Source organism: Armigeres subalbatus, chromosome 3, assembly GCF_024139115.2.
Source record: "Armigeres subalbatus isolate Guangzhou_Male chromosome 3, GZ_Asu_2, whole genome shotgun sequence".
In the NCBI taxonomy this organism is placed as follows: Eukaryota; Metazoa; Arthropoda; class Insecta; order Diptera; family Culicidae; genus Armigeres; species Armigeres subalbatus.
This window is the reverse complement of record NC_085141.1, coordinates 147,094,595-147,107,295: the sequence shown is the minus strand read 5'-3', so window position 1 is coordinate 147,107,295 and position 12,701 is coordinate 147,094,595. Positions and strand designations below refer to the sequence as shown.

Here is a 12,701-nt window from a genome sequence, read left to right as displayed (position 1 = left end):
CTAGAACAGTTTTTCATATCACGTGCGTACCGAACAATCCGTGGTGATCCGTGTTTGTAGCGTGAAAGATATCTGTCCAATCTATGCTGGAGAGTGTGTCGATTAGTTCAGCGAAATTACATCATCGAAAATCGAAGCAGTTGTTGACAATATAATGTGAATCCACGTTGACGATCCACGTGGTGTTTATCTTGCATGGGTGGTGTGAAGAACGAAAGGCATGTGATGATTATCCATTTTGAAGAGTACTGATGTAGGCTTGACGAATTCAACATCGTTCGACTCGTTAACGAAAATAAAGTCAAGTCAAGAGTGCGGCGATTAAGTTGGGGAGGCTGCTCAGCTGGTGTAATCTTGTTGCCACTATAGATAGTAGAATCACCGCACAAAAGTAGAGCGCAAAACCAACCGCACTGGATGACGGTCAAAACGAGACTCAGGAGGACCTAGACCACTTATTTGAAGAATATCTCGAGGATGACAGCGAAGGGATTTTTGATTATGCAAATTTGGACGTTAACTACGATATTGAATCGCTCAAGGATTTCGATGATCCACTGCATGCTCCAAAGGGGGACGAAGATGTGCCGTCGTCATCTAAAGCAAGGTCTTCAAAAAAGTAAGAGAATGATTGGTCTTCTAACACACCCTAAGTAATTATTTGATTTTTAAATAAAGAGATGCTGTGATTTGGCGAAGGAAGTGTCGGTAATTGTTCACAAGTACTCAGATAGCATAACTTTATTAGAGCGATGGCACCAAATCGAAACTCAGCTCCTTCGTCCTCTCGAGAAAGATCGATCTGGGGCGGAATCGATTTTTTCAATCAACCAACTAAAGGAGCAGCTTAAAAGGATTCACGGGAAATATTTATCTGGCGATGATGTAAACTGGGGCTGCTAGGCTAGTTGGATATCTAGCAAAGCGTTTGATCAACAAGATGATTAAATGAATCAAGCCCCACCTGAGCATCTTATAAACCTTTTTAGCAGTGTTCCTGTCCATAGCGATACTATCCTGGAGAAAGCTAGACTCGATTTGCAAGTGGCTAACACAGTCAACGGTGCTTACAGTAACATACTTCGGGAGTTGAAAAATGATTACCAACAACTTGGTAATGTGGTCAGAACCAGGGTTCTTATATTTGTATTCATCTTGGTCAGAACCAGAATATATTCAAAAGTGGCGACACTGTCAGAATTGGAACAAAATTCATTTGTCATTCCCATACAAAACCGTGTTTCAAACGAGCAGGAGACCTGTCAAATGCGCCACATGTCGCCACTCTCAGAGTGTATGAAATTAAGAGTGGCGACATGTGCCGCATTTGACAGGTCTCCTGCTCGTTTGGAACACGATTTTGTATGGGAATGACATGTATCGGAATGTCACTGATTGCTCGGATGTGGATCATGATGAATTAGCTAAAATTGGGCTTCTGTATTCAGCCGAACACATTTTTGGTTTAATAAAAACACAATATAAACACAAAAAAGTTTTATTGATCTGATCATATTTTGAATCCGAATTGCTTCATTTCTTGGCCAAGATCCAGACTTGGATCAAATTGTAAATATCCACATTTTGCAAAGATTCTGGAGCAATCATAATTTTTGAAATGTCGAAGAGCTTCTGCGATCACAACGGTAAGATCTTTTCTACTATTTTCAACGTATACTCGTTTTAAATATTGTTTTAAATACCGAAATAAAAACTCAATGGGATTATAGAACGGAACGATCGGAGGTATTCTACAATCGATTTATGGCAATGAATTCGCGCTCCGTCTAAAATCCAAACGGAGTATTTTCCTGGGTTGCGGAACACTATCCCTGAGGTTCCAAAAACGCGGACATTACTGAAAAATTTATCTCTGGTGAATGTTCCTTCTGTCGAATACGTTTCAAGCATCTAAGAAATCCGTATCCTAAGAAACATAGCATACAGCAACGCGAATGGCGAATAAACTCCCCTCTATATACCAGCTTCTTTCCCACTGGTGCATAACCATTATTACGGAGCATTCCACGATTATCGAACGATACTTCATCTAGGAATACTAAACAGTGAATATCCCTGCTCGTCTTTCTAACACTTTCCTGGAGAGTCCTTCGGCATGTAGAATCTTACTTACAGAAGTTATGCTGATGGTTTTGTGGAAATGCCGCTCAAATGCAGCTTTGGCTTCGTCTAAGTAAATGATTGGACAGCTTGTGAATAGGTCTACTAACCATTTCCGTTGTTCGAGATTAAATGGCAGAAATCTTCTTCTTCTTCTTCTTCTTATTGGCATTACATCCCCACACTGGTGTAGTGAATACGATCAATAATGTATACGACAACTGGGACAGAGCCGCCTCGCAGCTTAGTGGTCATTAAGCACTTCCACAGTTATTAACTGCGAGGTTTCTAAGCCAAGTTACCATTTTTGCATTCGTATATCATGAGGCTAGCACGATAATACTTTTATGCCCAGGGAAGTCGAGACAATTTCCAATCCGAAAATTGCCTAGACCGGCACCGGGAATCGAACCCAGCCACCCTCAGCATGGTCTTGCTTTGTAGCCGCGCGTCTTACCGCACGGCTAAGGAGGGCCCCAAATGGCAGATATACTCTTTCCTTTTCCTCGCGGTTAAAAAAAACCGTTTTCCTCATATTTCCGATTTCAGATTGAGATTGTCCGGTGCTTCGCATACATTTTAGTCTTTTAAAAATCGTTGAATCGCTTTTAGTGTTGCTAGACTAATGAAATTGTTAATTTTATATGAATGCTAAAATAGTGTGATTGTCATCCGTTCGTATAATGTGCAAACATTAGTGCTGTCCAATGAGCAGCTCGAAGTACCTCGAAGTTGTTCCGGTCCTGCTCATTCTTTTTTTTTGTCAACAAATGGGCATGAGCAGGACAGGGAGAAACTTCGAGCTACTTCAAGCTCTCATTGGACAGCACTATTGGCAAGACCAAGATGAATACACCACTAGGTGTTCCAATCTGCCAAATTCACGATTCAGCCATCTTGGATTTTAGTATGGGAGAGCCAGCCAGTTTGTTGTCGTTTTGCACTGATAATGAATTTTTCACCCCCGCCTTCTTCTGTTCCATAAATCTGGCAGGTTAGAGCACCTAGTAGTGTATTCATCTTGGGCAAGACAATTCAGAAAACTACAGTAGACGTTCGATAACTGCAAGTCATTTAACTGCAATGCTTTTTAACTGCAATTCGATAGTTACAACAGTTTTGCAGCTATCGGACCGCTAAAGATCAAACTGATGTCAGACTCAATGACAGCTGCATTGCGCTGCACATTAAGATGCACTTTTATTGCATCTGACGTCGATTGACAACCGTTTGACGTCTAGAATGCATTGCAGTTATCGAACGGCATTCGTTAACTAAAAAGTAAACATTTTGCAGTTATCGAACGGCTACTATACTTAATTGGGCAAAAGAAAAACTCTGGCACAGCCTGCCTGCTGAAGTGGCTGCTTACAAACCGAGTCAAAATGATTATTCACGTAGGAGTTTACTGCGTTAATCAGTTGAATAAAGTCCATGAATCTAGCATAATGTAACTAAAATATGATTGATACACTTTTTTAAGAAGTATCGCTGAATTATTGATTTTTTTTCGTGATAAGTCAATACATCCAGGGCTAACATTGCCGACATTACCATCCGTTACCGTTATTCAACGTAAACAAAATTCAAACGAATGAGTCGAAAATGTTTTAGCTCGACTGAAACTTGTTGGCCCATCTGGTGGTTGGTCCAACAAGCTTACGATGGTCTTTTCGTCTTTTTCCCTTCACTGTAATCAGCTGATTCTTGTTAACAGGCAAATATTGTCGTTGTGTGCGTGATTTCTATAGGCCTTTTCATGTGACACTGCCGAGACTGCACTTGTTTACAATCGCTGAACAGGCCTGCAAGTCCGAAGCTGTCACTTTCATAGAAGAACTGTCAATTGACGATAAAATCAGCTGTTTTTAAACGTCTCGTGAAAAGGCCCATTCGTCGGTGTCAAATGTGTCAAATCTGTCAAACCATTTCACTATCATTGCAAAATAAAAAGTGAAAAAAGGAGTGCTGTTCAATCTTTTGTTTGTCGTCGCTTGAGGGAGAAATATGGCTTTTTCATTGAATATTAATTTTAAGGTGGCAACATCGCGGTGAATGAGATGAAATAATTACCCTCCGGTGGAGCAACAGTGGATTTTTTTCAGAATGGAGTTTAAATACGCCAGCTGGATCGTTCTCACGGTGGGTGTCTCCATCAACGTCTTTGGGCTATTTTGGTTCATTGCCATCCTAACTGGCCTGATTGGATTCCTTATCGGGTGAGCTACTTATGATTATCGCTTGAGAATTGTAATAAACTGATCTACTGTCGCTTTCAGCTTTCTGATTATACTCTATCTTCAACATGGAGATCTGGACAAGTTTCTCGACAGTGGGTTGCTTGAAAATCCCCTGGACGAAGCTAAAACGCTTGGACTCAGCATTGGTAAGCGCCGTTGGTGATTCGCATTTCTGTTGAACGAATTGGTTATTATTTCTTTGTTGCTTCCGCATGCATTCGAATGTTTGCATTTTCGTCTCATTCTTCAGCACCCTTTCCATTATTGGGCCAGGTAAAACACCTTTCTCGCGCTGGAGTGGTCAGGTGGAGTTGTTTTCATGTTCTGTTGTCTTCCGTGTTTGTAACATCAGTGTGCTTGTTTTAGTGCGCATTTTGCATACATGCGAATTTGTTTTGATTTTTATTTTGTGACGGTGCCAGATGCGATATCTATTCGAAAAGTGAGTAACATAATTAGATTTACGAACTTTTTCTTGTTTTTGAAATTGAACATCTTGGAATTTGCATATTTTGTAGATAGTGTGTACGGTTGTATGACAAATCCCGGACGACTTTTACAGTGAATACTTAGTAAAGATTTTTTGTCGTGTTTATAGTCCTCCCTTTCCGACCCGGTGACAAGCGCGGTGTCATCATCATCAATAGACATAGCCCGCTGTCATCATTGAAACGCAGTATGAAAAAAAATTATAGCCCGGGACATCCTGGCTACGATCTGGCGATGGGCTGAACAATAGGATGTCAATAGCCTGTCCCTTTCGATATAGAAAACATATTTTGATTTTGACATAAAATTATAATCATATTTTGTTTTCAAATATTTTCATGATTGATTACATATTTTGATCCCATTTGGCTGTAGATTTCTTATAGTATGATATATTGTATATTTTCAATTTGCTCTCATCGATAGCAGGGATAGTTTTCTATTTGATGTCACAATCGGACGACCAAAAAGATTTCAAAATTGTTGCAAATAGGTTGCAAATGTGAGCTATTGCCTCACAAAACCTCACTTGATCAGTACACTTGCTGATGAAGAATGTGTGTAGCCGCCAGACATTCTAAATCCTCACACATCACGCTCCTCTGATGTGAACGTGAACAACACACATGTGGAAGTGTTGGCTTGACAAATGGATTGCGAGTGATTTGACTATGCGTCCAATTTGGGAATCTCGAGCTCATTCAGTAGCCGCTAGGTTGCGCAGGCCGACGGAGGTCCTTCGTAGCTTAGTTGGTTAAAGCACCAGTCTAGCGTACTGAGGGTCGTGGGTACGAGTCTCAAAGTGGTTACCTCCAATGCATTTTTCAAATAAGTATCTTCCACACAATGTACATGTTCAAATATGAGTTTTCAGAACATACTACACCCAAAAAACAAATCTGACAATTATTGTATTTGGGCATATACAAGTCTGTAAGCTTTTTATACAAATATAATATTAAAATAATACAAATCTGTATTATTTCAATGCAACAATTGTATTAAAATCTTCCGAAATTGTATATGCCCAATTATAATACAGTTTCTGCAAGGTTCTTATGCAGAAAAATAAAAGTTTAGTGTTTACAGTACAAAGTCCAATCTATCCTATTCCATTAGGTTCCTCGGAGCCTTAAACACGATGGATGCATCTGACTCACTTGGAGCTTTGTCTTCGCAGAAAAGTCGACGCATTATCGAAAACTACTTTCATCGAGTTGTAGAAACTCAGTACAAATAATGACTAAGACAGGCAGACAGACAGACTTTAATTGATTTGTAGAAACTTAGTGACTTCAACAGATTGACAGCTTGATTATGTGAATCATGTTTAAAGTGAAAACAATGTTGAGATCTCATCAAAAGTAACCAATTAACTGCTTGCTGTAGACTGTAGTACAACTTATAAAGAAACATTTTATAATAAATATGTGAAAAAAACAGTTGAGGCCGTAGAAAAAAACACTACCAGAGCTACTCTTCGGTGTCAAGCAATTTGATTAAATAAATACTTTCAGCTAATTCGCTTCAGATGCTTTCCGCCGAAAATATGTCTGGTGTTAACAATTAGATGATTTGATTGTATTTATACGTTCTACACCGCGTCACGACTCTTCGCGATTTGTCATACAATCAGTAATACATTTTAATTTACGGCACGTAAAAAACGTATTTTTCTTGCAACGAAATTTTTATGTTCTAACAGTAACTTGGCACTCTTCAACATAGTATTCCCATAATCCAACTTGTATCTTCTCTTCTCATATGATCGCGCTTCTCCCTGTCACCAGTATGCGACCAGAAGCCCAGTAGTATGCTATTAATCTCACCCAACATAAAAGTCCAAACCGAGTCCCGGAAGTCCAGGTTGCATGCCTCCGCTTCGTCCGAGCACGGGAAGCGGCGCAACCTCCTGGATGCCGGCATCGAGCTACTCTTTAAGAAACGTACCGGCGAAGCGATCTCGCCTTCTGGCAGCAACGGAAGTAGCGGGGGAGCGCACGCCAAATCAGGCGGCACAGGCTTGATAACGGATCACCTCATGCACAAGGGCCACTTGCACTTTCACCAAAAGGATTATAAAATTCTAGATAACAATCCGCTCACGAGTTCGGCGGGGCAACACGGGAAGCTGCTCTCTCCGAGTGAAGATAAGGCCGGATCGGGGCGATGGCGACCGTTCGATAATATAAAGATTCATACCGACAAGGGCAAGACGATTCAGTTGCAGCAGTCATCACACCAAGACGGTGACCGGTCGAGTCGTAGAAAAGACGGTAAGTAGAAGTTGGGTCATTGGCATTAAATGTAACTGTTTCGGTATGGAAATCGTTCACTATTTCGTCATTACATAATGCAAATGCTTTCGCTGGTGATGGTATTGGGGATTGTATTGGGATGTTTAAAATTGCGGTGAAGATATTGGTAATTAAAATATTGAAAGTGTTAAATTTTATAGCTCAATACATCCATAACAATTTCTCTGATATTTCGAGAATACGCATCAAGAGCAAAGAGTATTGTTACAAGTTCCTAAAAACGGTGTTTTAATATTTCATCAAAATCATATCATGGGATATATAAAATTACATCTACATAAAAGAATATAATTAATAAAATACGAATTGGATTGCAAATGGTGCAACGATTTTATTTCCGATTCCGAGTCATCTGAATGTTAAATTCGTGTAAAAGTGCTGCATCTAAAAATTTCTCATTTGTAACGTTTTGATAGCAAAGCAAAAACATAGCTTGAATTTTCACCTGACAAAGATCCAGGTTGAATATGGCAATAAATTATAAAAAATAACCATTTTAAAAAATCAATTTTTTTGTGGAACTATCAAATGTAATCTATGTGTAATCAAATCAACACATCCTCGAAGATGCAAGAAGTTTGAAACAAAACATAAAATACACGGAAGTTGCGTTTTTGGCCAATAATTTTAAAACACCGCTTCTGAAAATTCACAGGTTTCAAGATATACCGCAAAACCGTTGAAAAATGGAGATGGAAAAAGCCACTAAGGAATCGATTTCAGGTGCTTCGGAAATCCAAAACAGACGGTACGATTTTTTCCCAGAACATGATATAAGCACAGATAACAGATATTGAGGCTGGCATCCGATACGTGTGTAAACATCCGCAACCGTTAATTCAAATGTATTTTAAATTGGGACCGCGTTTGGCAATCGATTGGAGATGGCGCAAGGATCATTGTTATTGAAAACGCAGCCCGAATTCAGCTGTCAAATATATTGGCTGCGTTCGACGATTGTTAATCCGCTGCGTTCGTATGTACTGCCGCAATCAGTTGAGTAGATGGCAGTAGTGGGCCAACGTATATCAATTCAAAAATTTACACAGGATTTTCAATAAAATTTGTTCTAGCTTAAATATCTGTTATCTGTGATATAAGTATCATCGAATGATGTACCAATCAGGAATTGCTTTCTAAAAATATTTGTTTACATAAAATTTCAGTTGGAAATGGTTTGATGTTAAAGAATATTTCTGCATAGTTGGGCAAAGCTACGCCATTCATATAATTAGGGGTTCTTCAAGGCATTCCTTGTGTCTTGTCTGGTCTGGTAAATCGGCAGAATGATCAGCAATGGTTTGCAATTCAAGGGCTAAAAGTAGGAATGAACGCTTATAGGAAAAAAATAACCAAAAATGTTTCTAAAAATTTCAAGTGTATTTTTGAGGTCTCCTCAAGAACAAAACAATAACAACCAAACAAATGTTTATTATACAAATGATAAAAAGCCATATCTCGTACATCAAACCATTTCCAATTAAAAACCGTTTTACAATATTTGAATTTGTTTTGCTAATCGCATCCTACCTATACCGCCTATATATTATTGTTTTTTTTTTGCATACTGAAATAACAGCCGATGATGTTCCAAACCGCATTATCAGTGTTAACTTTGAAGAATCTAATAAATTCAATAAACATTTTGCAATCTTGTTGAAATTTGGCAGAGTTGCTCCTCATTAAAGTGGGACGGCATAGTCATTTTTTTTTCAAATCAATGGTTTTTTGGAACCATTCTGGGTCCCTTACAACTGTGCAAAATTTGGGCCCGGTTGGTTACTTCCTCGGTTTCCGCATTGCGTTTGAGGTTTGTAGGGAAATTAGTATGAGGAAACGTATATTTTTGCATTTTTACTTCTAGGGGTTTCAGTTCATCGTAAACCAAGTGGCACATTCTGTTAAAGTATAACCCAAAGGATGCCGAAAAACTTTGCTGAGGTACGTTCGTTGCTGGAACGTTCACGAAAAAAAGTTATAACGCTGTATAGTCTGATTGTTCAAACCATATGCAAAGGAAATCGTTTATTCTGCCAGCACTGCCGAATTACGTCGACCAATAACTTCATTTCACTAAGTTAAAAATTCTGACCATAGGTTGTCCGGTAGTGTTGGCAGAAACTTTGATTTCTTGCATCTTGCTTGAACAATCAATTTTCCAAGCGTAATAACATTTTTTATAGACCTTCCAGCTACGTACCATTTTCAGCAAAGTCTTTCGGCATCTTTCAGACTATATGCTAACGTATTGAGTCGCGTGATTGACGATAAATTGAAGCCGCTAAGAGCAAACATGTAAAAAAGTACGTTTTTCCATACTAATCTCCATATAAATTTAAAACGCGATGCGGAAAGCGAGGACGCAACCAATTAAGCTCATATTTTGCATAGTTGATTGGGGTCCCAAAACGAAAAAAGAAAAAACTTGATCTCACTTGATTGGATAAATTTTGCGTTTTTCCATACAACTGCGCCCCACTCTACTCCTCATTCAATAGATTACCGTGAAGTGATGAAAGCAATCAGCTTATTCAAATTTTTAATGGAACTGATATGCGGTTACATTTAACATGGGACAAGACTGGTATTGTTTTTTTTTATATTTCGTCCGAACAAAGTCTCATTTTTATCATATCATTTAGAAGTAGGATACAATTGAATGCGATTAATATGGATCCCAAAAAATCACTTTACAAAAAAAAAATACTCGAGAGGACCTATGTTTTACACATACTATTGCGCAAATTGTCAAAGTAAATCAATGTCATGTTTAAAACTTACGACATCGATCATTCATGTTAACGATGTTAACGTGTAAAGGCTCCCAAAGACTTAAGGTTCCCCCAAACACACGCGACACGACAGTCGCGACGCGATTTCATCACTTGGCGACTGCGATTCTGTCGTCGTTAGTATGGAAGGATAAAGGTTCCCCCAAACACACGCGACGCGACAGTCGCGACGCGATTCTATCGCTTGGTGACAGCGATACTGTCGCCATTGGTATGGAAGCGTAAATTGAACATTGCCTGCTGCGACCCTACGATAGAATCGCGGCGACTAGTTGTCGCCGTCGCGGCGATGAAATCGCTTAGGTCTGGGGGAGCCTTAAATTGAACATTGCCTGCAGCGACCCTGCGATAGAATCGCGGCGACTAGCTGTCGCCGTCGCGGCGAGGAAATCGCTTAGGTCTGGGGGAGCCTTTAAGCGTTTTCATCGCCGCGACGACGGTGACAAGACAACTAGTCGCCGCGATTCTATCGTTGGGTCGCTGAAGGCAATGTTCCTTCTACGCTGCCATACCAAAGGTGACAGAATCGCAGTCGCAGGATGAGCCTTAAAACAAATGGAATTTGTTTGATTGATTTAGCATAGGTTTTATATATGACTTTAAAGTAAAATCGCGTTGGATTTTGTGTTTTCTTCCATATTTTAAGGGTACATAATTGCAATTTCTGTCCGGAATCCGAGTTCCCTTACCGGATCGAAACCCATTTCAAGAAGATGAGGAACTTTAACTGAGTTTGTGAGGACTATACACATGTATTTTATTAATTTATTTATTTTATTTATAATATTTAAAATCAAACTTGTGGGGTTTGAGTAAAAGGCCTTCAGCGTGTGTTTTGGTACTCTTTACGGCGGCCTCCCACAGGCCACCGAACTCGGATGAGTTTGGCGGAATGAAGTGCCACTCATTTTCTTTCAAGTGGCAATACTTTACGACCTTGTCTACGTCGGGCTGGTTCCGGAATATCTCGAATACATGTGAAGCTCGTTCTTAGCACCATGAAAATTTGTCGCATTATCAGAATGAATTCGCGAAATAATTCCTTTACGGCTCACGAAGCATTGCAAGGCGGCGAGAAATGCATCGACGAGGAATGGAGTCACTCGTTGTTTTGGAAGATCGCTCATGAGCTGAGAAACGCCTGTTGGATTCGATCGAAAGCATTTCACGCATGACCTGTCGAATGGTTGATCGAGCGCGTAGCAACCATAACTGCTGTCTGGTTGCAGAAAGAAGCCCAGCCGGTCCAACGTATAAAAGTTCGTGGTGCATTTCCCGAATCAGGCGATATGTGACTGGACTTGCGTTCGGAAGAATCTGGTGCTTCGATAAGTCGCATATGTTAGAATGCTTGAGTCGTCCGACGACCCTTAGCACACAATCATCGGTGTAGATCGGATTAAGATTTCCTATGAGTTTGCAAATCGTTTTAGTTTTCACTCGCTGGATTTCATCTCGTAGTTCGATGTGCTGAAGTTCTTGCAGGATTGAATATCTTCTGGTGATTCGCTCCTTTTTAGGTTTGCTTACGTTGTTCGAGAATCGCATTACCCATGCGATTATTCGTTGAAGCCGTCGGGAAGAACTGCAGGTTTCAAAAATTTCCAGCTGCTCTTCGATGAGCGCCGGCATTGCTGCTACATTGGCCTTCAGCACAAAACAGATAGGTATCATACAACAAACTGCGAGTTTCAAAGTAGGCTCTTTGTGTATCAACAATTGACGTACGGAACTCCTGTATATCCAAGGCAAAAGTAAGAGACAGCAAAGCATGCGATCCTGCTCTGTCTTATGCGCGATGTTCAGTGAAGCTTGACTTCCACCGCTAGGTTCGCTAGTTCGTCTCAAAATCCTGAAAGGACCACATTTCACGGCAATGATGCCTATATGTTATGTGCCTTCAGTTTCGGTTGATCCTCGTCGAGCACATCATTCACCACCTAAAGACTAGTAACCGGTGAGTTGATATACTTGCCACCAGTCCAGAACAGTTCACTAACCATAAGCTCGCATGGAAGCATCCCACGAGATACAATGTCCGCTGGTTTTTGTTGCACACTTAGTTTTTATTTCTGAAGCTCGGCAAAAATCCGCACAGCCGTGCGCCAGCAAAATAAAAAACTGATATTCCGGCAAAAATTACGTTTGTTAGCTGATTTTCGGCAAATTTTTTGCTGATTTTCAGCAACTTTGACAGAAATCTCGACAGAAAAACATGTTTGCTGAGGCACGGCTGTGCGAATCTCGGTAAAAGTTGAACTGAGATCCGGTAAAATAAAATTTAAGTGAGTGGGAACTACCATCATATATATAATAGCCCTGTTTGTCTGTCCGGTGACTAGCCAACGAGACGCAGCACGCGGGGAAATTCTCACAAAAAATAAAATATTTGACAATTCAATTCTTTTTCACCATCAGATGCAGAAAACAAAACCTGTGACAACCCTTGACAACCAGACATAGCATTTGATGAAAAAAATCACAGACAACAGACATGAAAAATTTTGATTTTTTGAAAAAAAAAACTTTGAAAAAAAACACTTGCCATGGGCGCTACTGCGTCCACAAATAAACTAGTAATTCTATAAAAGTCTACGAAGTTGGCTTGAATCTCGCTTACACGATTACACACGAATGTTTGTAGCTGATAAGGATGCTTTTTCAGCCACGCCAAAACTATTTCGCTGTCGGAATATAACACTACCTTTCGTATGTTGATGCAGGGGGCTGGCAGCACCCTG

The 12,701-nt window shown here is 40.0% G+C and overlaps 1 protein-coding gene across 9 annotated transcripts in view; it reads left to right on the top strand.

Moving 5' to 3' along the window:
* Positions 1–4,030: 4,030 nt before the first annotated feature.
* The window catches only part of LOC134225023 (sorting nexin-13-like), a 37,672-nt gene continuing 29,001 nt past the window's right edge, over positions 4,031–12,701 (top strand). For 2 of the 9 annotated variants that reach the window (XM_062704759.1, XM_062704758.1), the window contains exons 1-3: positions 4,032–4,340; positions 4,401–4,507; positions 6,641–7,126. In XM_062704759.1, the coding sequence (XP_062560743.1) occupies positions 4,228–4,340; positions 4,401–4,507; positions 6,641–7,126 (706 nt within the window). In that variant the 5' untranslated portion in view covers positions 4,032–4,227. Of the gene's footprint in view, positions 4,341–4,400; positions 4,508–4,611; positions 4,804–6,640; positions 7,127–7,823; positions 7,917–12,701 lie in introns of those variants that run through there. The other 7 variants (XM_062704766.1, XM_062704765.1, XM_062704757.1 and 4 more) reach the window with 6 other exon arrangements.